Below are 25,616 nucleotides of genomic sequence, written 5' to 3'. Positions count from 1 at the left end.
TTCTCCGCAGTCTCATTTCTACCTCCTTGGGGTGGAATAGTGCCGGCAGAGGCCCCGCTCCCCCCTCCACTAAACACACACCACAACCCTCAGGACTTCCAAATGCACATGTGCACGGAGGACCTAGTCACGGTTCCAGGATTCAGGAGCACGCAGCCAGGCACAGGCACAGGCACCGGCTGAGTGCTATACGTCAGTTACCCAGTGTGATCCTCTTGGATGAAGAAACAGAGGCTCAGAGACGTTAAGCAACTTGTCCAAAGCCACAGAGCTGAGGAAGGGTTTAATTGGGATTTATATGAGGTGGAGACCCACCGCTTGTCCACACGTTAACATGTACACAAGTCACACACCTACACAACTCATGCACTGCACCTGCGCACGCACCCACACAAAGTGTACCCACAGCCGCGCAACACAAATACACGTGCGTTCAGCAGAAGGCAAACGCCCAGCCCTCCCGCGGACGCGCGCGCGCAGACGCGTACACACGCCCTTCTGGTGTCTCTAGCCACGCCCCTTGGCCCCGCCCCCTCCACGCTGCCGGCCCCGCCCCCGGCTTGACCTCAGCGGGGCCGGGCCGCGGGCGCAGAGCTCAGGCAGCGCCCAGCCGCGCGGGCCGCAGCCGCCCCCGCCGCGCGCCGGGCCGGCCCCGCGCCCGCGCCCGCGCCCGCGCCGCCCTGGGTCCTGCGGCCCGGCCGGCCGCCCGCGCCGCTGCGAGCCGTCCATGGTGCAGCGCATGTGGGCCGAGGCAGCCGGGCCTGCGGGCGGCGCCGAGCCGCTGTTTCCGGGCTCCCGGCGGAGCCGCAGCGTGTGGGACGCGGTGCGCCTGGAGGTGGGCGGCCCCGACAGCTGCTCGGTGGTGCTGCACAGCTTCACGCAGCTCGACCCCGACCTGCCGCGCCTGGAGGTGGGTGAGCCAGCTGGGCCCGGGGAGGAGTGGGTGGGGGCCCAGCGTCCTTAGCGGGTCACACCACCCAACCAGCCTGGGGGGGCCTTGCAAGGGGGAGGATCCTTCCGCAGAAATCCCCCTCCTTGCGCCAACCCCGAGGCAGCCAGGTGGGCGTGGGGGCTGCCACACAGTTGATCCAGGGACCAGAACCGGCTCTTCGTGCCCACCTCTGTCGGTCCCAGTACCAGCCCTCGCCGAGCCCAGGTGTGTCGGCCCCGCGCCCCTGCAGCCCAGGTAGGCCTATTCCCGTTGGCAGTCACTGAGTCTGAATTTCCCCGACAGCAGGGTTGGGCCGTATTTCACTCACGTAGCCAGCCCGGGGCCTGCATAGGCAGTTTGGCTAGGAAGTACAGGTGGTGAATTCCTAGAATCCTTGGGACCACAGTGGCCTTCTAGACAGCCCGCCTTGGTGTCAGAAGTGGACACTGATGTTGAGGGCTGGGGAGGCGGGGCTTCAGCTTCTGGGGCCAAGTGTCCTGGCTGGGAGGTTGGGACAACGGCCTCTCAGGCCGCGGGGTGACTCACTTCTGCTTGATTAGACAATGCACCGACACCCTGAATTTGGAAGGATTCAGAAGGCAGTGTGTGCCTATCACGGATGGGGTTGGGGTAACTAGGTGGGGGTGGACTCCTCTTTCTAGTGCTCTGGGTGGGGGTAGGAGGGGGTACTGTGGGTCATGGGGGAGGGAGTGCCCCCTCCCTCCCATCCGACTGTCCACCTGACTCTGACTCCCTGCGGCCAAGGTAGCAGAATCCAGGCTTGGGTCTGGACAGAAGCCATTGCTGGGTCAGAGGGCTCCAGGCATGTCGTGGCCGAGCCGGAGCCTTAGTGGAGTTCTTGAGCCCCCGTGCTTGTTAGGGCCCCTTGGTGTTCCCGCATTCATCACTTTGGGCCTGGACGCATTATAATTGCCAGCCTGAGTCTTGTGCCTCTGTGCATCCCCAGTGCCCAGACAGGGCCTGGATGCCCAAAGATAGAGCGCATCTCCCCGCCCAGAGTCAGGGGAAGGCAAGGGGTGGAGGGAGCTCTTGGTGGGGAAACCCTCATCCAACCAAGCTCTGGTCTCCATTGGCAGCTGGAACGAGACCCCTGGGAGGGTGGGGGTGGGAGGCCTGACACCAGCCCAGCACTCATCTGACTTTCATTAGGTCTGGCAGCTACTTGGGCTTTGTGTGCTGGAGGGTCCAGCCTGCGTGCTCACTGCTCACAGGGGCGGGCCGCTGCTTCTCTCCGCACTCCCCCACCCTGCATCCCTGCAGAACCAGGGGAGAGGCGGATCTGAGCCCTGTCCCTGCTCAGGGGTCTGCCTCATCTCCCCTCTCCCTCTCTTCCCCACCTCTCCCCCCTCCCCACTGCTCTCCCTCACTGGCCTCAGCACTGAGATCCAGGCCACGGTCTGCTGTTTAGAAATCAAAGGGGAAGCTTCTGGCTGGGGCAGGAAAACCAGGGTCCTGGCAGGAGAGGAGGCCACTGCCGGAAACCAAACACAATGACCATTTACCATGCGCTGGAGGAGGGGGCGGGGAAGTCCCTGTCCCTCCTGCCAGTACACCGCCCCCGCCCCCCCCCCATCCTGGGGCCGATTTCCTGGTCGCTGTAGCCTGCCAGAGCTGAGGTGGCCCGCCTGTGGTCCCTGTCCTGTCTGGAAACCACCAGGCAGTTTCTGTTTCCTTCCCAAGTCCCCATTTCCCTACCAGACCTCCACCCAGTCCTTCCCTCTCTGGGCTGCCAGATGTCCTTGCACATCTGGGCATCTGCTCGTCACCATGATTCTAAGCCAAGCCACTGCTGACCTAGCTCAGCGTGCATGGTTCTGTGCTTTCTGGAGGTCAGCGGGCCTATGCCCCTGCCTCCGGGCAGGCAGCTGCCTCAGCCAGGCCAGAGGAGTTCTGGAGTCTGGAGTCCCTACTGGCTGCCGACACCACCCCCTCATTCCAGCTGGCTTTGACCTACCCTCCAGAGTAGGTGCCAAATCCACTTTATAGGAGACTGGAGCTCAGAGAAGTGAAGTCCCTGATCTAAACATACACACAGCCAAGGAGATGCAGCCAGGAGTTGAACATGGGCTGTGTTCTCTATGGGGAGCCAATTGTGTGCAAGAGCCCACAGGGATCAGAGGAGGATGGGGCAGACGGTGGAGCTGTGAAGAGGAATGGAACCAGGCCCAGGCAGCCCAGAAGCCTCCTCTGTCAATGGAGGGTAGGGATGCCTATAGACCAGAGGGAAGGAGAAAGTGCTTTGGGCCAAAAGACACTGGGGAGAGCTTCGAGGAAGAAACAAGCCCCCAGCTGGACCCTAAAGGTTTTAAATACTAACTGATATGAACCAGCACTGTGTGGGAGGCCCTGTGCTAAGTAGGTTGCATGCGTTTTATGTCTTTTTGTGGTCAGCTTTATCCGTCATCCATTTAGCAGATGAACCAACCAAGGCACTAGAGGGTAATTCGATTGCACAAACTCACCGAGCTGGTGAGTGGCAGAGGCGGGATTCCGACCCAGGCAGGATGCCCGCAAGCCCTGAGCGCAGCGTGTGGGTGGAATGAACCGAGGAAGGCTTCTCTGATCTTCAGGAGGAGATACGCAGGGGAGCGTCTCCCTCCAGCCTCCCCTCCTCCTTCCCCTGTTGTCTGGTCTCTTGATCACACTGTGTGCCGGTCTTCGGCTTAACCTCCAGGGCTCGTTAGCCTTAGGCCAAGAGGCATGGCTCAGAGATAGGTGCGTGTGTCTGCGTCTGTGTACTGTAACCTTCAAGGAGGACTTCCTGGCTGACTCTGTAGCTGCGGAGCCTGTCAAGTTCAAGAGGGGACTGACTGCCACTGGCCGAACCTCCACGGACCCTTGGGTTCCCCTCTTGCTTGACTCCCCGAGGCCCCAGGAGAAGAAGAGAGAGGAGGCCAGGCTGGCTGGCACGGGGTCCTGGGCGCTTCTGGGTTGAGCACGCTGGGCTGTTGCCCGGGAGGCTCAGGGATGGCCCTGGAGCAGAAGTGTGTGGTAGGGGTCAGCCCTGGGACATGTTAGACTGCTGACGCCCAGGGACGAGGCCCGATCCTCAGCCTGGAAGTTGGCTGTTTCCAGGCCCCGTCTTCAATGCTGGCGAGAAGGCTGGAGTAGGCTTAGCTCTGGCCGGCGGCAGCCTCCGAGCCAGCCGGTGGGTGTGGTTTCAGGAGGCAGCACCCAGGCAGTTGAGGACTGGCGGCCCGGACAGCCCCCGCAGCGTGGCACCGGGCTGTGTCCACTAGGTCTCAGGCTCTAGCATCCAGCCTCCCAGGCCTAGAAACGTGGTGTTCCTAGATACACAGTTTCAGAGAAGGGACTTACCACTATCCAGTTCTGAGGAGGTGGGAGTTGAACCTGCAGCCCAGTGCAGGAGAAGCAGAACTTTGAGCACCCCCTGCCTCCATCCCCTGGCCAGCCCAGCACCCAGCATTAGGGCCTGCCTTGGGGGACCTCTTGGGAGTGAGTGTTTCCTGGACGTTTTCCTCTGCTCCCCAAGGAACCCTTGGATGTTTAAACAGCTAGCCCTGAAGTCATGCCTTAGAGGCATAATCTTGTCCTTTTGAACTGAGGGGCAGAACTGTTCATGCCAGTCAAGAACTTGGGTTCTGGAGGGAAGAGAGCCCCGCTGGAACGTCAGCTCAGCCGCCTGTAACCCTATACCTGCTCTTGTGCCTAGGCCTCAGTTTCCTTATCTGTAAAATGGACTTGATGCTGAGTCCTCTGCTTAGGGTTCTGGTGAGGATTGAAAGACAGGCAGCTGGACAAGCAGTCCGCACAGGGCCTGGCATGGTGTCCGAGCCACACAGGCGGTGGCTGCCACCATTGTGTTTTCTGACAAGGTGCCAGAGAAATGCCCATGCCTGGGGCTCCAAGAGGACATTGCCAGCCCAGTCAGCCAGGTGTTTCCGAAGTCTGTTTCCTGTAGCCAGCTTTGGGTCTATGGGTGCCTTGCCATCCCATGACAGGAGCCCCGACCAACCCCCGGTCTGTGGAGAGGTGCGGGTGCGAAGGAGCTGGAACCTGCCGCTGGGCCACTTGAGGAGGCGCATCCTGTCTCTGGTTCCTCGCTTGCATCTGTGTGACCAGGGGCTGGACTCTGCTTTGAGGCTGTGGCTGTGGCTGTGACCAGTGGAGCGAGGCCTCGGTGTTTCCATGGGACATGAGAGTCATAGGCCCTGCCCCAGCTGCCTCTTCCTGGCTCCTGACTGGGATGAGCTCTCCACTCAGCTTTCCTCACCCATCAAGTGAGTTGTGGGGAGGGTTAAACGTGAGGAGTGTGCGAGGGCCTGGCATCCAGGGAGTGCCCACCTGTGCTGGATGCTGTGGCCGGCAGGGTTGCTTTTGGGGCTGGACTTTCAGCCAGCCCTGCCTACACCCCCTTGGGCCAGGCCACCCTCCTCAGCTGTCACTGGCCACGCCCCCTTGCCGGCCTGACCCCTGCAGGCCTGACAGTCAGGACCCAGTCCTGGATGGGCAGGAGGACGAGGTGGGCGAGGCCGGCGCGAGGGCTGGTCTCCCATCCCCACCTGAGGCACTTTTCTCTTCTAAATACTGATGAGTAGCTGGGCTCGGGCTGGCCAGGCAGGATCTTGGGGAGATGGGTTAGCCTCTGCAGGGGCTCAGCACAGGCTAGTCCCCAGACTCCAGTTTCTGGGGTCACTGAGCTCCCTGGTTGCTCTGCCAGCCAGGCACCTTGTATGGTCCCCTGCCCAGGCCTCCTCTGGGCAGCGGTGCCTGGGGACCTGGAATGTGGCCCACCCCCATCCAGGGCTGACCTTGAGTCCTCACCAGGGTCCTCTGCATGCCCTTGGGCCCAGGGTGGAGGACCCCCACCTGAGGGTGGGGGCAGGCCCAAGGTGGGGCCCTGTCCACACTGGGAGGGTCACGTACATTTGGACTTTTTGTTCTCCTGCCTTGTTGGGCATACTACAGTCTAAGAGATGAACCAAGAGTTGGACTTGAGGAGTCCTGGGTTCTCTCCTCCCTCTGGACACTCTGTCCTTTTTGCCTTTTTAATTGAAGTATATTTGATTTATAATGTCGTGTTAGTTTCTGGTGTACAGCATAGGGGTTCAGTTATCTATATATACATATGCATATGTGCATTCTTTTTCTTTATAGTTTATTACAAGATATTAAATATAGTTCCCCATACTATATAGTAGGACCTTGTTTATCTATATTATATATAGTAGTTTGTATCTGCTAATCCCAAACTCCTAATTTATCCCTCCCTCCCCTTTCCCCTTTGGTAACCATAAGTTTGTTTTCTATGTCTGTGAGTCTATCTCTGTTTTGTGAATGAGTGCCTTCTTCCTAGATTCCGCATGGAAGTGATATCATATGATATTTGTCTTTCTCTGGCTTGCTTCAATTAGTATGATCATCTATAGGTCCATCCGTGTTGCTGCAAATGACATTATTTCATTCATATTTTTTACGGCTGAATAATAATCCATCGTGTGTATGTGTGTGTGTGTGTGTGTGTGTGTGTGTGTGTGTACACATGACGTATTCTTTATCCAGTCATCTGTCGATGGACATTTATGTTGCTTCCATGTCTTGGCTGTTGTAAATTGGACACTGTCTCCTTGACCATCTCCCCTGGGCCTTGGTCTCCACCTCTGTAAAATGGGTGCACGACTTTGTATTCACACTGTCCTGGGAGCCTGGGATTTGGAGAGGCTGAGCAGCTCTCTCTGCTCCCTGATCCCTCTGGTGTATTGGCTCCAAGGTCAGGAAGCTGCAGGCCTGGCTCTCCCCTCTCCGCAGAGATTTAGGATAACCTGCTCTCCCTTGAACATGGCCCTCCTCCAGGTTCCCAGAGCCTCTGGCAGGTTTCCTGGGAGGTTTTCCCCTGCCCAGTGTCAACCATCAGCTCCCCAACAACAGTGTCCTCGGGTCTCGTTCCTGGGCTCTTGGTGTCCCCTCTCGTGACCCTCGCTGTCGCCCTGTTAGAGCTGTGGGTCTTCCTTCATCTCCCAGGCAGGCTCACTGAGGCCGAGGGCTGTGGGGCTCCATGGAGCCAGAGCCCTCCATGAAAGACAGTACCTTGGGGTCTGGTGGGCCCTGGAGGGGGTTCTCATATGCCCATGGCTGCAGGGTGCTGGCAGCTGGCTGGGTGAGAGCCTCGGGTGACCTTCATGACTCCATGGACTTGGGCAGCAGCTCAGCAGGGTGCCGCAAGGCCCCAGAGCAGTGACCTTGTGCACGTGGAGGCCTTGCGATTGGAGCCACCACTGCTCTTCTCCCCCAACCCCGGCCCACCTGAGTGAGCCCAGCTTTCTCCACGCGCAGCCCAGGGAAGAGACCATGGTCTGGGCTCAAGTCCTCCTCCGTCTGCCGCAGGCCTTGGCCAGGTCTCCTTAGGAGGAACCGGTCTGCAGCTGAGGACATCTGTGGGTCTAGAGGCCCCGCGTGGCCCCTGGTTGTAGCTTCCACAGGAAGTGGACAGCTGAACGGGTGTGGACGGGTCATCAGATGGGAGGAGGTGCCACCTCCGGGTGTGCAGTCACGAGCCTCCCTCTGGGGGAGGTGGCAGGGCTGGGGAAAGGCTCGGCAGTTCCCCTGGGGTCTATCCCCAAATACGGATGGGAATCGGCCCCTGGAGACCCCGTTATCTACCTTGAGGAAATTGGGGCTTGGCTGCAGGCAGTTGGGGACACGGCATCCTGCAGGCCCGTCACCTTGAGAAGGCTGATCAGGTGACACACTAGCAGCTGCCACCCAGGCCGTCTTCTTGTCCCTGGGGCTACAGGGCGCCCCCAGGAACAGTGGGTGCCGGGCACCCTGGTGCCTGTTCCGCCAGCCTCTGCTCCCCTAGAGGCCCCGCACCACCCTCCCTCCCCAACAATCAAGTGCAGGAAGGCCATACAGGGTGTGCGAGGCCCAGCTGCCAACGGCCTCGCAGTGCCCCGGGAACTTCATTGAGTACCTGCTTGGAGTGGGACTGGAGGATCTGTCCCCTGAGGACACGGCTGCCCACGTGGCATTCTTTCCCCCTACAGTTCGGTGCTGCCCTATGGACGCCTCCCCTCGGGGCATCTGCTGTTTGCTCAGCTGCTCCCTCCCCCAGGAGCCCCCAGACCCTGCCAGAGCATCCCTGGTGGCACTTGGCACTGTCCTTTTAGGCTGCCTGTCCCTGGGCCTGTGCGCTGTCTGCTCTGCTAACAGGATGGGTTACCAGGGGCAGATGCCAAGGCTGTCGGCTGCTTCCTCTCTGTCCCTGGAGCAGAGAGCAGATGTCCCACTCTGCCCCTTTGTGCCCAGGACCCAGGCAGCTCTCTTTAGAGCCCCCTGCTCTGGTGTCTCTGGGTGGACGGCTTAAGCAGTGCCTGCTGTCAGCACTGCTCTAAGGGTCTGATTTGTTCCTGCTGCTGTTGCTTCTGCAAAGGGACCGGAGAGGACAGGGTTAGCGCCGCGCCAGCGGGAGCAGCTCCCCATCTGTGCAACAGGGCGGTGACGCCCCCTGGCCCAGCATGTGTGGCACTCAGCGTCCTTCCCTGCCCCCCCACCCGGCTGGCAGAAAGGGGCCCCTCAGGGAGGTGGAAGGGCTGGGGGATCACATGACACTGAGGCAGGGCCGACCAGCTGCTCTGCCGCCAGTGGGGCCAATGGCTCACTGCAGCGCCGTTGTTTAGACCTGCTCAGGGGCGGCAAGTCCTCCCCTGGGTTGGCCTGGCCAGGGGGCCCATCCATCCAGCAGGCCTCGATGGTGCCGTGCTGGGAGCCAGGTGCTGTGGGGGCTCCCATGGGGTTCAAGTCCAGTGCCCTCTGGCAGGCAGGTCCAGCACAGGGCCTCCAAGCTGCTGCCAGCAACTTGGGCGCTTGGGAAACTGTCTGGCTCCCAGCTGGACCAGATGTGGCTGGAATCCACAGGAGAGGGACAGGCCCTTTCAGGTGGGCCAGCAGCCTCTGCAGGGGACAGGTTGGACCCCTGAGGAGATGCAGGGATGGACAGGGCCCTGGTCTGGCAGGTGGACAGCAGGCCCCCAGCATCACTGTGGCCTCTTCTAGGTGGGGGAGGGCTGTGTGAGGCAGTGGGGGAAGCCAGCATCTGTTTCAGTTTTTCTGCTTCGGGAGAAGGAATTTCCCCTCCTTGACGGAAGGGCTGGACCTCCCCAAGCGTGGGCTGTTGGGGTTTGTGGCCTAGGAGGTGGCACTCAGTGCTGGGGAACCTCTGCCTGTGGGTTCCCTGCTAACTTCCAAGAAACGCCTGGCTTTCTCTCCAGAGGCAGAGAAGGGTCAGGAGGCCCAGTGTGATTGCACTGGCTTTCCCGTTGGTATGATGCCCAGAGTGGGAGGGCGGCCCCAGGTCAGAGGAAGTGGCTTTCCGGAGGATGGCTCCCAGGCCTCCCAGAGCCCTCCCAGAGCCTTTGAGGCAGGAGGTAAGAGGCCCAGGCTCCCAGCCCCTGCCCAGGTGGGCTGATGTCTGAGGGTACAGCTCATAGGAAGCTGGGCACTTGGTTCCTGCCCAGAGGCCCAGCTCAGGCCAGAGGCCTTAGGGAAGGGCTGCGGCGAGGCCCAGGCTGAGTCGGCACTTTCACAGGGCCTTCTCTGAGCTCCACGCCCACCCTGAGTTGGGGCAGTGACCCGTACTCCCAGCTACTGGCACTGACCGTGTGATTCATGGCCTGGTGCCAGCTGGCGCCTCCCACCTCCTCCCTAAACTCTCAGAGGCCTGTGTCTTTGCTCCTAGTCTCCCCTCCCCACGGCAGGCTCGCCCCTTCCCTGAACAGGGGCAGGTGGGGGACAAGTGGCCTTGGCCAGGCCTTGATGCCCCCTCCAGGCCAGCCTGCCTAGCGGGAGGGATGGCTGCCTTTTAAAACAAGAGCCTTTCTGCCCGGGGTCCAGGGAGCAACCAGATGACCCCCCTTCCTGGCCCAGCCTGAGTCCCGTGGTTTTGGGTTTCTGTGGAACCCCATCGTCAGCCCAGGTGCCAGCACTGTCGTCTGCTGTGCTGTCCCCACGCACGTGATGACGAAAGGGGAACTGGGAACTCCTCTGTTGCCCAAGAAGGCACAAGAGCATGAATGAGCAGAGAGGGAAGAAAGTGGCCTGGGCTGTGGCCTTCGAGGATGCTTCGCAACTGCCCGAGACCTGTGAGGCTGACTCCAGGGTCTGGGCAGCTGTGAGGGGGTTGGCTGGGCGGATGAGGTGAGGGGGCCGCAGGCCTCAGGCCCCGGGGGAGCCTGAGGGTCCTGGGTCTGCTCTTCACCTGCAGCCTCACGGCTTTGGACAGCTGCCTTTTCCTCGGCCTCCGCGTACTCATCTGTGAAACGACCACTTAACAGTACTCATCATGGGGCAGGGGTGGGGGTGCCTGGGCAGGAGCAGGCTGTTAGTGGGGTCAGAACCCTGGTGGGCGCGTCTTGTTCCCACCCGGCTCGTGGCTGGTGGGGAGAGGGGAGTGGTGGGGTCAGTGCCCGCCTGCCCCAGTGCTAATCCACAGCTGTCCAGCTGTGGTCCATTGCATTCTGGACCGGTGGTCTCTGTGGCCATCCATCTTTGCCTCCTCTGGACAACAGGAGGCAGCCCGGGGGCACCCCCTGCAGTCCAGGCGGGCTGGCCCTGACACCCGCCCCGCCCGGTGGCCGGGCGCTGTCTTTGCAGAGCCCCACGCAGGAGATCGGCGAGGAGCTGGTCGGCGGGGTCATCTACTCTGTCTCCCTGCGCAAGGTGCAGGCGCACCACGGCGCCAGCAAGGGCCAGCGCCGGCTCGGGGTGAGTGCAGCGGGGGGCCTCCACCCCCAGGGCCCCCGAGAAGGCCTGAGACCCAGGGGCCTGCCCTGGCCACCCCAGTGGGCTCCCTTCCAGGGCTTTCTGCCCGCGGGGCCCCAGTTCTGCTCCCAGAGAAATCTGGGCCCCCAGCCCTCCCCTACCGTCCTGCCCTGGGCTTGGCCAAGTGCACAGTCACTCTTCACATATATGTGTGAACATCAAAAAAAGACATTTTCGTACTATTTTCATTTCGTGTCAAGCTGGGATCATTTGTGCCTTTTTTGCCCCTGTACTTCTTGTTTTAACGACTGCCCCCAGCTGTCCCTGGTACCCTGTCAGCCTAAATGTCCTTGCACACCTCCTCCAAGCCTTGCATCACGTACTTACTAGGGCTTTTTTTTTTTTTTTTAACCCAGAAAGGGCTCGTTCTACTATATACGGTTCTCTGCAACTTGCTCTCTTGGAGCGCAGCCCTGTGACCCTTCCAGGTCAGAGCGGGAGCCTGACAGATGTGAACGTTCGGGAGGGAGGCTGGTTGCCACCGTGACTGAGCCTTTCACTGCACTGGCCCTTAATGTGACTCCTTTCCGTGGCCATTTCCACAGTGCTGCCCTGCACAGCCTGCGTGTCCTAATATACTGCTCCCTCCTGCCCCAGGATAAGCCTCGGTTTTCTCGTCTCTAGAATGGGGCTGCTTTGCTAGGGCTTGGCGGGGGCAAATACTCTTAACACAGCGAGGTGCTGTCATTACTCAGTTAATAAGACAACCTGAAGGTGTGAGTATTTGTCATCACCCCCACCTCCAATTCTGCTTTGAAAGCTGAGAACCTTTTCCTGTTGGGGGCACTCGTGTCCCAGCTCTGGTCGGCAGTCACTGAGCACTGAGGAGGTCCTCTGAGCCCCAGCCCCCGCCCTCCCAGTGGGCCATGGCGCCACCACTGATCATCCATTTTTCTTTGTCCCACCCCAGTGTGAAAATGAGTCGGCCCTGAACCTGTATGAGACGTGCAAGGTGCGGACCGTGAAGGCGGGCACGCTGGAGAAGCTGGTGGAACACCTGGTGCCTGCCTTCCAGGGCAGCGACCTCTCCTATGTCACCATCTTCCTGTGCACCTACCGAGCCTTCACCACCACGCAGCAGGTCCTGGACCTGCTCTTCAAAAGGTGAGCGCCCCGCCCGCCTCCTGGCCGTGTGACTTGGGAGCGCCACTTCACCTCGCCGAGGCTCCGTTTGCGCCTGTGAAGGCCGGGCTGCCCAGAGGCCCGGCCGCACGGGGCTGGCAGGACATCGGGTGAGCGTGCACGGTGCGACCCTGTGCCCGGCCCTGCGGGAAGGGCTGCCGGGGAACGTGCGGCTCTTCCTGAGGGTTTCCTCTCCCCCGCGAAGAAGCCCCCGCCCTTGGGCAGGGCTGTCTTCCGTTTGTGAAGGAGGTTCCGGGTTCCGTCGCGGGGCGGGGGCCCTCCCAGAGCAGGGGTCACTGGGCGCTGGCTGAGCCCACTCAGATAGCTGTAAGGGGCCGACTCGGGGCTACACACGGGGCCCCCACTGTGCGCAGGCGCTGTTTCAGGCCTTTGGCGTAAGTCAGTGACTGGGGCAGATGGAAACCCCTGCCCTCCCGGGGTTCCACCCTGGTCGGGGGGTCAGCCAGTAACACTGGACGTCACAGCAGGTACGGTAGATGTGACGCCCTCACGGCCTCCTCTAGATACGGATGCATCCTCCCGTACTCCGACCAGGACGGCGGGCCCCAGGACCAGCTGAGAAAGTGAGTAGGCTTTGGGTCTGATGGGGGGGCCTCCTGTCTCCAAGATGGGGACTTTGTGGGGCTGAGGCTGCGGAGGGGCTGGGCAGGGCTGAGGTCTGGGGGCCTCTCCTGCGGGAGGAAAGGAGTCAGGGAGCTGTGGCTGGGGTCCTGAGTCCCCAGGGAGAAGAGGGGAGGCTGGGGGCTCAGAGCCGCCCCCTGAGAACATCCATCCCCTCCCAGATCTGGGGCCCAGGACAGGAGATGTGAGGGGCGAGCTGCTCACACGTCGGCCTCGTGCCCCAGTGTGAGTGCTCAGCTGGGGCTCACGAGAGCTCAGTCGGGGCTCGGGGGCCGGCCGTGTTCCCAATCCCGAGAAAAGTGTCACCAGGGGAATGAGGCTGACACGCGATGCGGAGACAAAGGCAGCCCTTCGGGGCTGAGCTGCAGGCTCAGGTGCGCGAGGCCCAGGAAAGCCAGGCAGGGGCCACGCTCTGCTCGTCCCCTCCTTCCCTCACACACTCATGCAGCACCTGCCGTGTGCCGGCCAGGCCAGTGTGATGGAGTAGACGTGACCCTCCCTGCCCTCCTGCAGTTTCCACTGCAGTGAGGAGGGCCTGGGGTCGGACAGGAGTGAGTCAGGTTCCCTGAGAAAGGGAGAGGTGGTCACCACGGATGGAAGGCTCCCTCCCACGGAGACTGCCCGCCCCACCTGCTGACCAGGCTGCCCCTGTCTGGGTGGGCTGGGGCGGGGCTGGCCTCTGGATGGGCAGGGATGGGCCCCAACACCCAGCCGCCTTGGAGGTGCCATGGGAGGGCAGTGCAGAAGGAAAGCCCAGGCCTCTGACTCTGTCGTGCCCCGTCCCGCACCACTGCCTACCCCCAGTGCCATCTCCTCCATCCTGGGTACCTGGCTGGACCAGTACTCAGAGGACTTCTGTCAGCCACCGGACTTCCCCTGCCTCAAGCAGCTGGTGGCCTACGTGCAGCTCAATATGCCTGGCTCTGACCTGGAGCGCCGCGCCCAGCTTCTCTTGGCCCAGCTGGAGCATGCTGACCTCACCGAGACAGAGCCGGAGGGTGAGGAGATCCCGGGGGGGGGGGGGCGGTGTGAGCACATGGGGAGGGGCCCCAGAGGCCACTGCTGGGCCAGGAGCAGAGGCTGGCCTCAGACCACCCATGTGGTGGACCAGAGTCTGGGAAGTCATCCTGGGGTGGTCTTGGGTTGCAGCTCCTCTTGAAGGCGGTGGCGTGTTTTTATGTCTTGAAAAGACATGAACGTTGCTGATCATTTATCCTCTTGTAGCTCTTTCTCCAGCTCCGGCTCGGAAACCAACTCCAGAGCGAGAGCCAGCTCCAGGTCTAACACCCAGTTCAGTGCCAGCTCCAGAGCTTGAGCCAGCATCGGCACCAGCTCCAGAGCTCAAGCCAACATCAGCACCAGCTCCAGAGCCCGAGCCATCATCGGCACCAGCTCCAGAGCCCGAGCCATCATCGGCACCAGCTCCAGAGCTCGAAGTCATCATCGGCACCAGCTCTAGAGCTGGACCCAGTATTGGCACCAGCTCCAACCCCAACTCCAGAGCCAGAACCAGAACCAGCTCTATTGCAAAGTCTAGAGCTAGAGCCAGCTCTAGCACCAGAACCTCCCTGGCCTTCGCCTGTGCCTGCAGAGAATGGGCTGAGTGAGGAGAAGCCGCACCTCTTGGTGTTCCCTCCAGACCTGGTGGCAGAGCAGTTCACACTGATGGATGCGGTAGGCAGCTCTTCTCCACAGGGCGGGGGGGGGGGGGCAGGGGTGCACCTTCCTCCTGGCATCTGCTGCCCAGACCTGCCATTCCCTGTCCAGAGCTGATGCCCTGCTGCAAGTCTGAGTTCTGTCATTACAAACCGTGTGATGTAGGCAAGTTTCCTAACCCCAAGACCTCGATTCCCCTCCAGACTGTGGACATGGGACCTCTCTGCACAGAGTGACAGTGGATGAAATGAGGTGGAACAATAGAAAGCCAGGGTGGGGAGAGGTCTGGCCCACTTGGTGGGGGAGGGGAGCTCACCAGGGTGCAGCCAGCTCCATGGGTCACTGCCCCCCCCCTTCAGCACTTAACAGGCACCTGGTGTGTGCCAGAGGCCATGGCGAACACCAGAGAAAGCCTCTGGTTGTGGCACCCACATGAATGTATCTGGATGGGGGACAGACCTACGGCGTGATCAAGGGCTGAAAGCACCTCCTGTACATGCAGGGGTGAGCCCCTTCCGGGCCTTGGAGTTAGGATGGGCGAGTGAAAATGCCGAACTCTTTCCTGCCGGTTCATCCTGGGTCACCATGTGCTAGGCACCTGCAGTGGGCAGGGAACAAAACCCAGATGCCCCATCCTCAGCTTCCTGAGCCCCAGCTCTGACTGGTCACCCTACCTGGGACCGGGGAGGGGGCGGGGGCACTGTGGATCCTGAGCTGGGGTATGGCAGAGCCAGGTGACACGCCCCCTGCTCCCCAGGAGCTCTTCAAGAAGGTGGTACCCTACCACTGCCTGGGCTCCATCTGGTCCCAGCGGGACAAGAAGGGCAAGGAGCACCTGGCCCCCACCGTCCGTGCCACCGTCACGCAGTTCAACAGTGTGGCCAACTGCGTCATCACCACTTGCCTCGGGGACCGGAACGTGACGGCCCGGGACAGGGCCAGGGTGGTGGAGCACTGGATCGAGGTGGCCAGGGTATGCCGCCCAGGGCCCGGGGGACCCCTTTTCACCCCTGTCTGCCCTCAGGCTTGTGGTCTATGGTCTGAGCCCCTGAACGGCCAGGGGTCCTGCCTCCACAGGGGCACGCAGACTGGACCCACACAACCCACTCACTGCCTGTGCGCCCACTTCCTCCTCGCGGTCCTTCCCTGGGTAGAGCACAGATCTCCTCCTGGGAGTGCCTCCCGGGGCTCAGGTCTCATCTGGGAGGGGTGGTCCCAGCCGAGGGGGACTGAAACTGACCAGGTGGAGCTCCAGCTCCTCAAGTCCTGTTCCCCTCCCTCCCAGGAGTGCCGAGTCCTCAAGAACTTCTCGTCCCTCTATGCTATCCTGTCTGCCCTGCAGAGCAACTCCATCCACCGACTGAAGAAGACGTGGGAGGAAGTTTCCAGGTGGGCAGGCTTCTCCCTGGAATAGTTCCCACAGGGAGCCTGGGACCTGCCTGGGGGCAACGCATCCTGGAGGGAGGCCCCGGGGTGGGGCAAGGTCTCAGGGCCCATTGGCCTCAGGCCAGTGGTTCTGCCTCAAGACCCAGTTTCCTTATCTGTCAGGTCCTGGATTGAGTCACTTTGGAGATTTTCATGTGTTTACGTCACAGCCGTACAACTCTGTCCACTTGAAATCATAACTAGCCAACACAAAGCCTCTCAGTAAAAAGGGGAATGAGGGCCCCAGGTGACCCACGAGAGCCTGCTTCGCCCCCCAGGCCCATGGAGCCCTCAGGGCCCAGCAGAACCCTGTTTGAAAACCGCCCGACCAGGGAGCTTGTGTCTCTGGGTTCTTCAGTGTTTCTGCACGTGCACCCCTCCCCACGTTCCCCACTTTCTCCTTCCTTCCTCCTCCAGGGACAGCTTTCGAATCTTCCAGAAGCTGTCGGAGATTTTCTCGGATGAGAACAACTACTCCCTGAGCAGAGAGCTGCTCATCAAGGTAGGGGGGCTCGGGGGTGGCCTTGCCTTGCAAGTTGCTTTGGAAAATTCCCCTGGGCTGTGTTTGGTCTGTGGGCAGGTGAGGGGCAGTTGTGGGGGACAGAAGGCCCTGGTGCTGGGATGGAGTGGGGGAGGAGCAGGACTAGCGTCTCCTGCATCCTCGCTGCTCCCTCCCCCTCAGCACTCAGCTTCCCCCAGGTGGGGGGGGGGTGGATGGGGTCAAGGACAGGGGGTCTTTCCCTTCCCCAGACCAGCCCAGCCTGTGCCCACCAAGCCAGGCCCTGCTGCTCCTCTGTCCGCACTCACCTCCAAGGGCTGTGCAGGGCCGGCACTGCAGGGGTTGCCCGGCACCACAGGGGCTGCCCAGCTGCGGGTCCAAAGGACCAGACCCGGGAGGCAGGTCTGGGTGCTGAGGACTCCTCACTCGGCCCCGGGGCCGTCACTACAAATGAAGCTCAGGGACTCTTCTCGAATTCTCAGCACCAGCCTTAGTTGGCCAGGACGAATGCCTGAGACGGCTGTGACAGGTGTAGGGGGGCTAATGCATTCACAGGGGTCCTTCCACGGCAGCTTCCATGCAAAAGAGGAACCAGAGTGTCACCACCCAGTGCTCCCAGCAGCCCCATCTCACCTGTGAGAGGTGGCACCGAGGAGAGCCCTGCTGAGTGGATGAAGACAGAGTTCTGTGCAGGGGACAGCCGGGGGGCTCCGTGGGGACATGAAACCTTCAGCAGGGCGGACACCCCAGTGTGCTGGGCAGGCGGGAGCAGGCAGAGTCCCTGACCCTCTCTCCCTGGCTCGCTCAGCTGAGGACCCAGCACTCAACAGAGGCACCCAGGGCCTGGGGGGGAGGGAGGAGCCTGCTCTCCTCGAGTCCCTCTGAGTCCCTTTCAGAGGCAGTCACTGCCCCTCTCCAGACCTGTTTCCTCTTCTGGAAAGTGGAGGAATGATGACTGCGAAGAGGGGGGGCAGCACAGACACGGTGACAGTGACGGGCGTGTGACATTGTATCCCTGGAGACCCTGAGGGGCCAGTGTAGTCCTTGTCTACACTGTCCAGCTGAGGAAGTAGGCTCAGGGGGGCAAGGCTGCTGGCCCAAGTTCCCACACCCCGTGAGCGCCGGAGCGGGACTTCAGATCTAGAAGTTGAGTGTGCTGGGGGTGGCCGGAGTGTGTGCACGAGTGACCAAGGCTGGGGGCAGGTCTACTGGAGAGTAAAGGGGGGAGGGGCCAAAGGCCTCACTGGCCCTGTCCTCGGCCCTGCAGGAGGGGACCTCCAAGTTTGCTACCCTGGAGATGAACCCCAAGAGAGCCCAGAAGCGGCCAAAGGAGACGGTGAGTGTGCCCGAGGCCTGGAGAGGAGGGGCTGGCCCAACCCCTCCCCTCCTGTGGGCGCACTGGCCTACGTGCCTCTTAGACCTGACCTCCCCTGGGCCCCAGTGAGGCTGCGCCCTGACCCGCTGGTGTCCCTGGCGGACTAGCTGTAGCCACCAGATCAGGGAACTGGAAGAGCTGGGCTCAGCAGGGATGTGGTGGGGAGGGCCCGGGACCGTATAACCTTGGGGATTTGCCAAATACAGGGCTGGAAGGTGACTAGAGGGAGTTTGGGAGGGGGACTTGGAGGAGGTGGCTAAACATCCCCAAGCTGCTCCAGATGAGAGGCCTGAGTGGGAAGGAGGCTGGGGCTGAGGGGTTTTCAGGGCCAGGGCCTGGGGCCTTGGTCATCCGCCCCCCTCCCCCATGTCACAGGGTGTCATCCAGGGCACCGTTCCCTACCTGGGCACATTCCTCACAGACCTGGTGATGCTGGACACCGCCATGAAGGACTATCTGTATGTGAGTGAGCCCGAGGGCTGGGGTGGGGGCGGGGTCTGAGCCTTGAGCTCTTAGCAGAGGGTGCAACTCCCGTGAGAGCCCCCTGGCCTCCCTGTGTCCCAGGAACACCTGCCCACTTTAGCAGCAAATGAACAGAGCTTGGTGCCTGGCTGGTGGGGCTCAGAGCCACAGGGGGTTTGGCCCAGCAGGACACAGCCCCTCCCCCAGGCGGTGGCTGTGACTGGAGAGAGGATGGACCCTCGAGGTTCGGGCATATTGTGGCCAAGCGGGCCTTTCTGCCCAAGGCCTCCAACTGGCCTCAGAGGATTGGATGGGAGGTCTCTCAGCCTCTACCCACTTCCCCCAGCCCTGGTGCGTGCTGCCCTGCCCCCTGCTGTGTGCTCTGGGTAGTGCAGCCTGAGAGGGGGCAAGGGGTGGTCATGGGCAAGGGGACACTTTCTGACACTGGCCGTCTGTTTTCCAGGGGAGACTGATCAACTTCGAGAAGAGGAGGAAGGTGAGCGGTCACAGCCTCATGGGAGAAGGGGGCGGATGTCGGGGATGTTGACGGGTGGAGATCAGAGGCCCCCCTGCGTAGAACATCTGGCTCCCCCCCCCCGCCCTGTTACATTTATCCTGAGAATTGGACTCAGGGTAGGGAGGGGGACCATCTCCCATGGAGGGTGGGGCAGAAGGTCGAATCAAGGACAACTTCCTGGAGCGGCTGAACCCAGTTCTGAGAAGAGAGTGGAAAGAGAGGACCCGGCAGGCCCTGCCCACCAGGCCGTCACCATCCTGTCCTTCCCTCTGGCCCCAGGAATTCGAAGTGATTGCCCAGATCAAGCTGCTCCAGTCGGCCTGCAACAATTACAGCATCTCGCCCGAAGAGCACTTTGAGGCCTGGTTCCGGTCCCTGGAGCGGCTCAGCGAGACGGAGAGGTGAGGCTGGGCAGGAGCTGGCACAGCATGGGGTCCCCGGGCCGGCTCCGGGGAGCCCATGGCATGGGATCGAAGTCAGCCTGGGACTGTTGCCTGGTGACAGCCAGGTACCTGGACTTTAGCTGCGGGGCAAGTGCTGGGAGGGAGACCCGAGTGTGACTTCTGGTAGCCAAGCTGCTGCTGTCCCATAGCTACAACTTGTCGTGTGAGCTGGAGCCCCCTTCCGAGTCGGCCAGCAACACCCTCAAGGTCAAGAAGAACACAGCCATCGTCAAGCGCTGGAGCGAGTGAGTGCCGGGGTGGGCCGGGGAGGGCTGCCTCCCGGCTCAGGGTGAGAGTGGCTCCGGACAGCTGGCACTGGGATCCCGGCTCCTCCACTGACAGCCCTGTGACTGGGGCCATTCGCCTCACCTCTCTGGGCCTCAGTTTTTTTCCCCTGTAAAATGGGGTGATTTCAGACACTGGAGCCGACAGGGCAGCTGCCTGGGTGCTTGGCACAGAGCATGCGGGGCAGGGGTGAGACGTGTCCCAGGAAAGGCCTCTCCCAAGTAAATTAGTCCTTCTGTGCAGCCGCCAGGCCCCCAGCATGGAGCTCAGCACCAGCAGCAGCTGCCACTCTAAGTCCTGTGACCAGCTCAGGTGTGGCCCCTACCTCAGCAGCGGGGACCTTGCCGACGCCCTCAGCGTCCACTCAGCCGGCTCCTCCAGCTCTGACGTGGAGGAGATCAACATGAGCTTTGTCCCAGAGTCCCCTGATGGCCAGGAGAAGAAGGTGACGGCCCCATCCCTCCTCCCTGGCAGCCCTTCCAGCCCTGTACCCGCCAGAGGGGCCAGGAAGCCCCAGCTCCTGCACAGGTTCCTAGAAACCCCCAGAGCTGGACACTGGTCTGGGGGGCCCTGCCGGGCCCAGGGCTTCTGCTGACCGTGCCGTCCCCCGCAGTTCTGGGAGTCGGCCTCCCAGTCGTCCCCGGAGACCTCTGGCATCAGCTCAGCCTCCAGCAGCACCTCCTCCTCCTCAGCCTCCACCACACCCGTGGCCAGCACACGCACCCACAAGCGCTCCGTCTCAGGGGTCTGCAACTACAGCTCCTCCCTGCCCCTCTACAACCAGCAGGTGGGCGACTGCTGCATCATCCGAGTCAGCCTGGACGTGGACAACGGCAACATGTACAAGAGCATCCTGGTGAGCCGGGCGGGCGGGCTGTGCCCTTGGCCCCGCGCTCTGCATCAGGCATCACCCCTGCCCTCCTGGAGATGGCCTTCTAGTGAGTGAGGAAGGACAGATGGTCAACCAGGCACAGAAATAAAGCAGCCAGGGCACCGACGGTGATCAGCGCTGAGGGCAGTAGACGAGGGGTTTACATCCGCGGCAGGAGAGGGGCGAGGTGGGCCTCACTGATAAAGCGCCTGAGTGTGGGGGAGGGAGCACCGTGCAGTGTCCTAAGACAGGAGTGTGCCTGGGGCTTGGAGGAGCAGTGAGGAGGCGCAAGGTGAAGGAGCAGAGGTCCGGGAAGTGTCAGGGGCCTGGACCTCATGGTAGGGAGATCGGAGCCACTGTGCGTTGGAGCAGAGGGGCAGCAGTGACTTTCGCCTTCGCCATGGGGGACAGGCTGGTGCCGAGAGATGCCCGGGGGCAGTTGCAGGGCTGCTGTCACAGTCCAGGTGGGGAAATGCAGTGGCCACACCAGGCTGGTGGCTGTGGGATGGCCGGCAGTGTCAGACACTGGATGTAATTTGAAGACTGAGATCGAGGGGGTGGGGGCTGAGGAGCTCCTCTCATCCTCCAGAACTCAGGCTGCAGAGGAGCCCCTCACACCCCGCAACGAGCTCTTGCATCCACCTACACTGGGTTAGGTGCCCTGTTCACACAGTCATCTGTGTGACCTGAAGTCCAAGACCGGCCTGTGCGCTGGCCCTTGGGGTTGAGGCAGGAGGGATCGGCCTGCACCGTCCACCCCTGCAGCCTCCAGCCAGTGCGGTCCTGGCTCGTAGGCGGCCGCTGGGTGTCCAGCCAGCAAGCCCCCTCTTCCCCCCAGGGCTAGGACTAGACGCTGTCCATATCCAGGCTCACTGGTACTGTTGCCCTGGACGGGTAGGGTCAAGAGGGCAGCCACAGAAGCAGGCAGTGTCCCTCGGTGGTTCGGGAGGCAGTCTTTCTGGAAGTGGGGGGCAGTTGGGAAGGACCCATCGTCACTGCACAGAGGCCTCTCCTGGAGGGCAGGAGAAGGTGGCACAACCCCCCTGGACCCCGCACCTGGCCAGAGGCTGTGAGCCCCTGTGCCCAGGGCCGAGACAGCCTGAGGGTCCTCAGCTGCTGCACTCTGGACCCTCGGGCTGCTCTGGACCCTCGGGCTGCTCTGGACCCTCGCCCTGATGGCCTGTCCCCTACCCCATCCAGGTGACCAGCCAAGACAAGGCTCCGGCTGTAATCCGCAAGGCCATGGACAAACACAACCTGGACGAGGACGAGCCGGAAGACTACGAGCTGGTGCAGGTTATTTCGGATGATCGCAGTAAGTAGGGCCAGTCCGGGGCCGGGAGGTGGGGGGGGGCACCATGTCCTGGGAACCACTGCCCCAGGAAACATGCCACCAGGGAGGGAGTGGGCTTTGTACACCCTCCGGCCTACCCAGGGGCAGCCCTGGACTCCCCCCATGTCTCCTCGCTGGCCCCTGGTGGCTGCTGGGCCCCTATTACGTGCCCTTCCCTGGGCATGGACAGTCAGTGGGAGACCTAGTTAGGTGCTAGCATCGTTAAGGAGAAGAGAGAAAAGGGGGCCAGGAGGCCAGATGGCAGAGCCCACAGGCCATTCAAAGGAGTACCTTCTGGCCAAGATGGGAAATGCATCATATCTGTTAAAATCTATGCGCATATGACACTGTTTTAGTCCTTTCTGGCTGCAGTAACAAAATGCCACAACTGCTGGCTTGTAAATGACAGAAATTTCTCTCTTGGTTCTGGAGGCTTAAAGTCCAAGATCAGGTTCTGGTGAAGGCCCTCTCCCAGGCTGCAGGCTGCTGACTTCCGCTGTGTTGTCACATGGTGGGAGTGGGTAGGGCACTCTCTGGGGTCCCCTTTATAAGGGCACTAATCCCATTCGTGGGGCTCTCCTGTTATGACCAAATTGCCTCCCCGAGGCCTCACCTCCTAATCCCATCAGGAGTTAGGATTTCAGTGAATTTAGGGAGGATGCAAACTTTAGGCCATAGCAGACACTAAACACGGAGGCTACCAGGGTGCAGCTTGGTTTTCTGAAAACTAGGAAAGAAAGAATCAGAAACAAGCAGACTTGGAGCCAGACAGCTGTGGCTCGGGGACCTTGGGCAAATTCCTCTGTCCTCCTTGCCTGTGTTCCCGTCACTACCATGGAGATAAAACAGGTCGGGAGTTAATCCAGGTGTCTGTACACGAGCTCATGTGTGTGTGCGCATCCCAGAGTTAGTTGCCTTGACCGCGGGTACTGCCATCACTCTGTTTCCTTTCCCGTGAGCTGATCGCCCACTCCCAGCCATTGGCCCAGATACTTAGCGATGACCCCCCACGAGGCCTAGAAGTTGCTTTCTAAATCCCCCCTCACCTTCCAGCACCATGTTGGTGAGGTAGGCAGGGAAGGTGGGACCCCCATCTTCCAGAAAAATAAGACTGAGGCCAAGAGAGATTGAAGACCTGCAGTAAGAGCCACTTGGTGGGGCCAGAGCGCGTATTCCGGCTCAGCAGGAGAGAGCGGGGAAGAGAACCCAACAGCAAGTACCTGCTGGGAGCCCAGCACACGGGGGCTCGGAGGCCTCCCTGGACCCTGGCGCAGAAGGCCTGGGGCAAAGCCTGTCCTTTGCTGGGACCAGAGCCCTTGTCCCGAGTTGGACAGGATTCAGGGCAGGTGCAGGTGGTCCGGGTTCTAGAAAGCTTGTTCTAGCTGCTGATCCTACTTTGTGGAGGTAGCAAAGGTGTAGGGGTGGCACGACCTTTGCCAGCCCGAGATGTGGCCTTCTGGAGTCAGAGTCTTTTTTATTTAAAAAAACAAATTTTTTTTGTTTTTATTTATTTATTTTTTTATTGGAAGTACTGGGGATTGAACCCAAGACCTCATGCATGCTAAGCATGCGCTCTACCACTGAGCTATACCCAACCCCCAGAGTCTTTTTTAAACAAGAGTCCTTAGGTTTCATCAGTGCCTCAGCAGAGTCTGTCCCAGGTAGTCCTTGGTGACCCTGGAGTGGCGTTTGGAGTCTCAGGTCTCTGGATCAGACCTGCCCTTGTGGGGGCTCTCAAGTGGTGGGGTGTCCTGTGGGGCCCCCATGAGCACAGCTGAACCCCCCTGCCCTTCCCTGACCAGAGCTGAAGATCCCTGACAACGCCAACGTATTCTACGCCATGAACTCTACCGCCAACTATGACTTTGTCCTAAAGAAACGGACCTTCACCAAGGGGGCAAAGGTCAGGCATGGAGCCAGCTCTACCCTCCCCCGAATGAAGCAGAAAGGACTCAAGATTGCCAAGGGCATCTTCTAACTGGTCCCTAGCTGGCCAGCCCCAGAGCCACCCTTTCCAGGGTCTGGCTGGCCAGGCAACTAAGCACTTACAGACTGCAGTGGCCCAGGCCAGCCAGGCGGGCACCTCTGCCCAACCTGCCAGCCCAGGCCACCCCCAGACTCCAGTTTCACCCTGAACCTCTCCTGCTGCCGGGATTGACGCCTGTGACCGATGGGCTGACCTGGCCTCCCGTGGACCACTCGCTGCCTTAGGTGCCTTCTGCTCTCTGGAATCAGAGGACTAGCTGACTTTTGCCAAGGAGCACTGCCAATGGGCACGGAGCCCTGCCTGCTGCCGGGCACTGCCCTCTGTACACTTCCCTCACACCTTGCCAGGTGTGGGTTACTGCCAGCTGTGCCCATGGGCACCCCAGGGCACCCACTCATCCACCGGGTCTGACCACTGCAGTCCTCTCCTCGTGCCCTTGGGGGGGTCCCGGCCCCTCCTCCAACCACTCTGGCCTTTCTCAGGCTGCACCAAAGAGTCCATCATCAGGGCCAACTGAGAGTGAGGGAGTCTCACCCACTGCCCACTCCAGCCCTCCCCCGGGAGAGGAGAGAGAGACCCTCTTCATGGACCACACTCTTAACCTGTGAGCAAGGACGGTCTCAGACGAGGCCCACTAATGTCGAATCTCGCAATGCTGCAAGTGGCATTCACCACTGCATCCTGGGCTGTGTGAGACCACAAGGGACGGGGGTCAGTGGGGAAGGAGGCTTGTGGGGGGAGGGGGTGGGGATTGAATATTTGTATAAAAGGTGAAAAGAAAATGTTTACCACTTGGGGAGGGACAATATTTATTTGTTGTAAATAGCAAAGGCTAGACTTGAATATTATATTAAAATTCTGTTTCTACTCTAGCCTAAGTGTTGTGGCTTGATTCTTTCATTGCCTGTGCTAATTTAAATGAGGTGCAGACTCTCACATTTCTGTGTTCAAACAGGAAATTTTGCAGGGTTACTGGGTGGTTTTATGCAGGAGAAGTGAGAAGGGCCAGCCTGCCTGTCATGGCTCACGCAAGGAAGCACAGAAGTCCACCTGCCACAGAGCAGATGGTCACCTCAGTGTCACTAAACTGGACACCAAACTGAGACAGCCGCTCAGAACCCCTGCTATTCGAATTTGGAAGTACTCTCACATGGCATAGCAACAACCCCTGAAATGCAAGTGATTTTAAAAATAACATTTTTAACAGAAAATGGTGGAGTTGGGGTCAGTCTCTCCATGGAAACAATTGTTAACCTGGGGGTAAAAAGCTATCAGAATCAACAAGTTGGGGGCTCTGGAACCTCATCGGACACAGCAGCCAGAGAAGTACCTGAGGAAGGATGCTGCGGCTGAACTTCAGCAGTCAAGGGAACCTCTGTCAGGTCACACACTGACCCCTGGGACAGTGGGACGGAAGCTGCAGTGACTGCACGAGGAACACAGGTTTGCAAAAACGGTTTGGAAGAGTCACTGAGAAACAGAAGGCTGCAGCCCTCAAGCAACGGAACAGCCCCAGAGGAGGGAGAAGATCTGATTTCCAGAGTTACCATATTATAATACTCAGTATCCAGCTCTCAACAAGTTACAAAGCATACAGAGAAACAGGAAAGTAGGGCTTGTTCAAGGGGGAAAAAAGAATTTGACAGAAACTCTATCTTAACATCCCTAGTCAAAGACATTAGGTCAACTGTCTTAAATATGCTCAGGGAGCTAAAAGGAACCATGGACAAAAAAAAAATTTAAAACTAAAGAGAATCAAGAGAACAATGTAAGAACAAATAGGAAACCTAATGAACAGATAGAAATAAAAAGGAACCGAATGGAAATTCTGGAGCTGAAAAGTTCAGTAACTGAAAGGAGAAACTTAACTAGAGGGATTCGCTGGCAGATTTGAGCCAGCAGAAGAAACAATCAGTGAACTCGTAGTTAAGGCAATTGAAATTATTCTGCCTGAGGAGCAGAAAGGAAAAAGAATGAAGAAAATTGAACACACCCCAAGGGACTTTAGGGACACCATCAAATGTAACAACATATGCATAATGAGAGTCCCAGGAGAGGAGAGGAAGGAACAGAGAGATTATATGAAGAAATAATGGCTGAAAAATCTCAAAATTGATGAAAGACATAAATCTACACATTAAGAAGCTCAATGAACTCCAAGCAGGATAAACTCAAAGAGACCCACCCAAGATACAGTATAACACAGTTGTTGAAAGACAAAGAGGAAATATTGGGAGCAGCAGGAAAGAAAGAATTTGTCACAATGGGGT

The 25,616-nt window shown here is 60.0% G+C and overlaps 1 protein-coding gene across 1 annotated transcript; it reads left to right on the top strand.

The window, feature by feature from the left end:
- The first annotated feature begins 622 nt into the window (after positions 1 to 622).
- On the top strand, positions 623 to 24,218 carry RALGDS (ral guanine nucleotide dissociation stimulator). Its single transcript, XM_032478742.1, is given in 19 exon segments — positions 623 to 910; positions 10,562 to 10,672; positions 11,640 to 11,833; positions 12,376 to 12,435; positions 13,298 to 13,491; positions 13,718 to 13,929; positions 13,931 to 14,167; positions 14,907 to 15,122; positions 15,435 to 15,538; positions 15,992 to 16,076; positions 17,341 to 17,409; positions 17,824 to 17,910; positions 18,374 to 18,406; positions 18,707 to 18,828; positions 19,020 to 19,115; positions 19,399 to 19,600; positions 19,769 to 20,011; positions 21,227 to 21,341; positions 23,162 to 24,218. Coding segments are annotated over 19 exon segments (2,739 nt in total). The 5' UTR covers positions 623 to 727; the 3' UTR covers positions 23,338 to 24,218.
- Positions 24,219 to 25,616: the final 1,398 nt, after the last annotated feature.

The sequence above is a fragment of the Camelus ferus genome, chromosome 4, assembly GCF_009834535.1.
Source record: "Camelus ferus isolate YT-003-E chromosome 4, BCGSAC_Cfer_1.0, whole genome shotgun sequence".
In the NCBI taxonomy this organism is placed as follows: Eukaryota; Metazoa; Chordata; class Mammalia; order Artiodactyla; family Camelidae; genus Camelus; species Camelus ferus.
The sequence above is the reverse complement of the archived record's forward strand: the minus strand, read 5'-3'. Positions and strand labels throughout refer to the sequence as shown.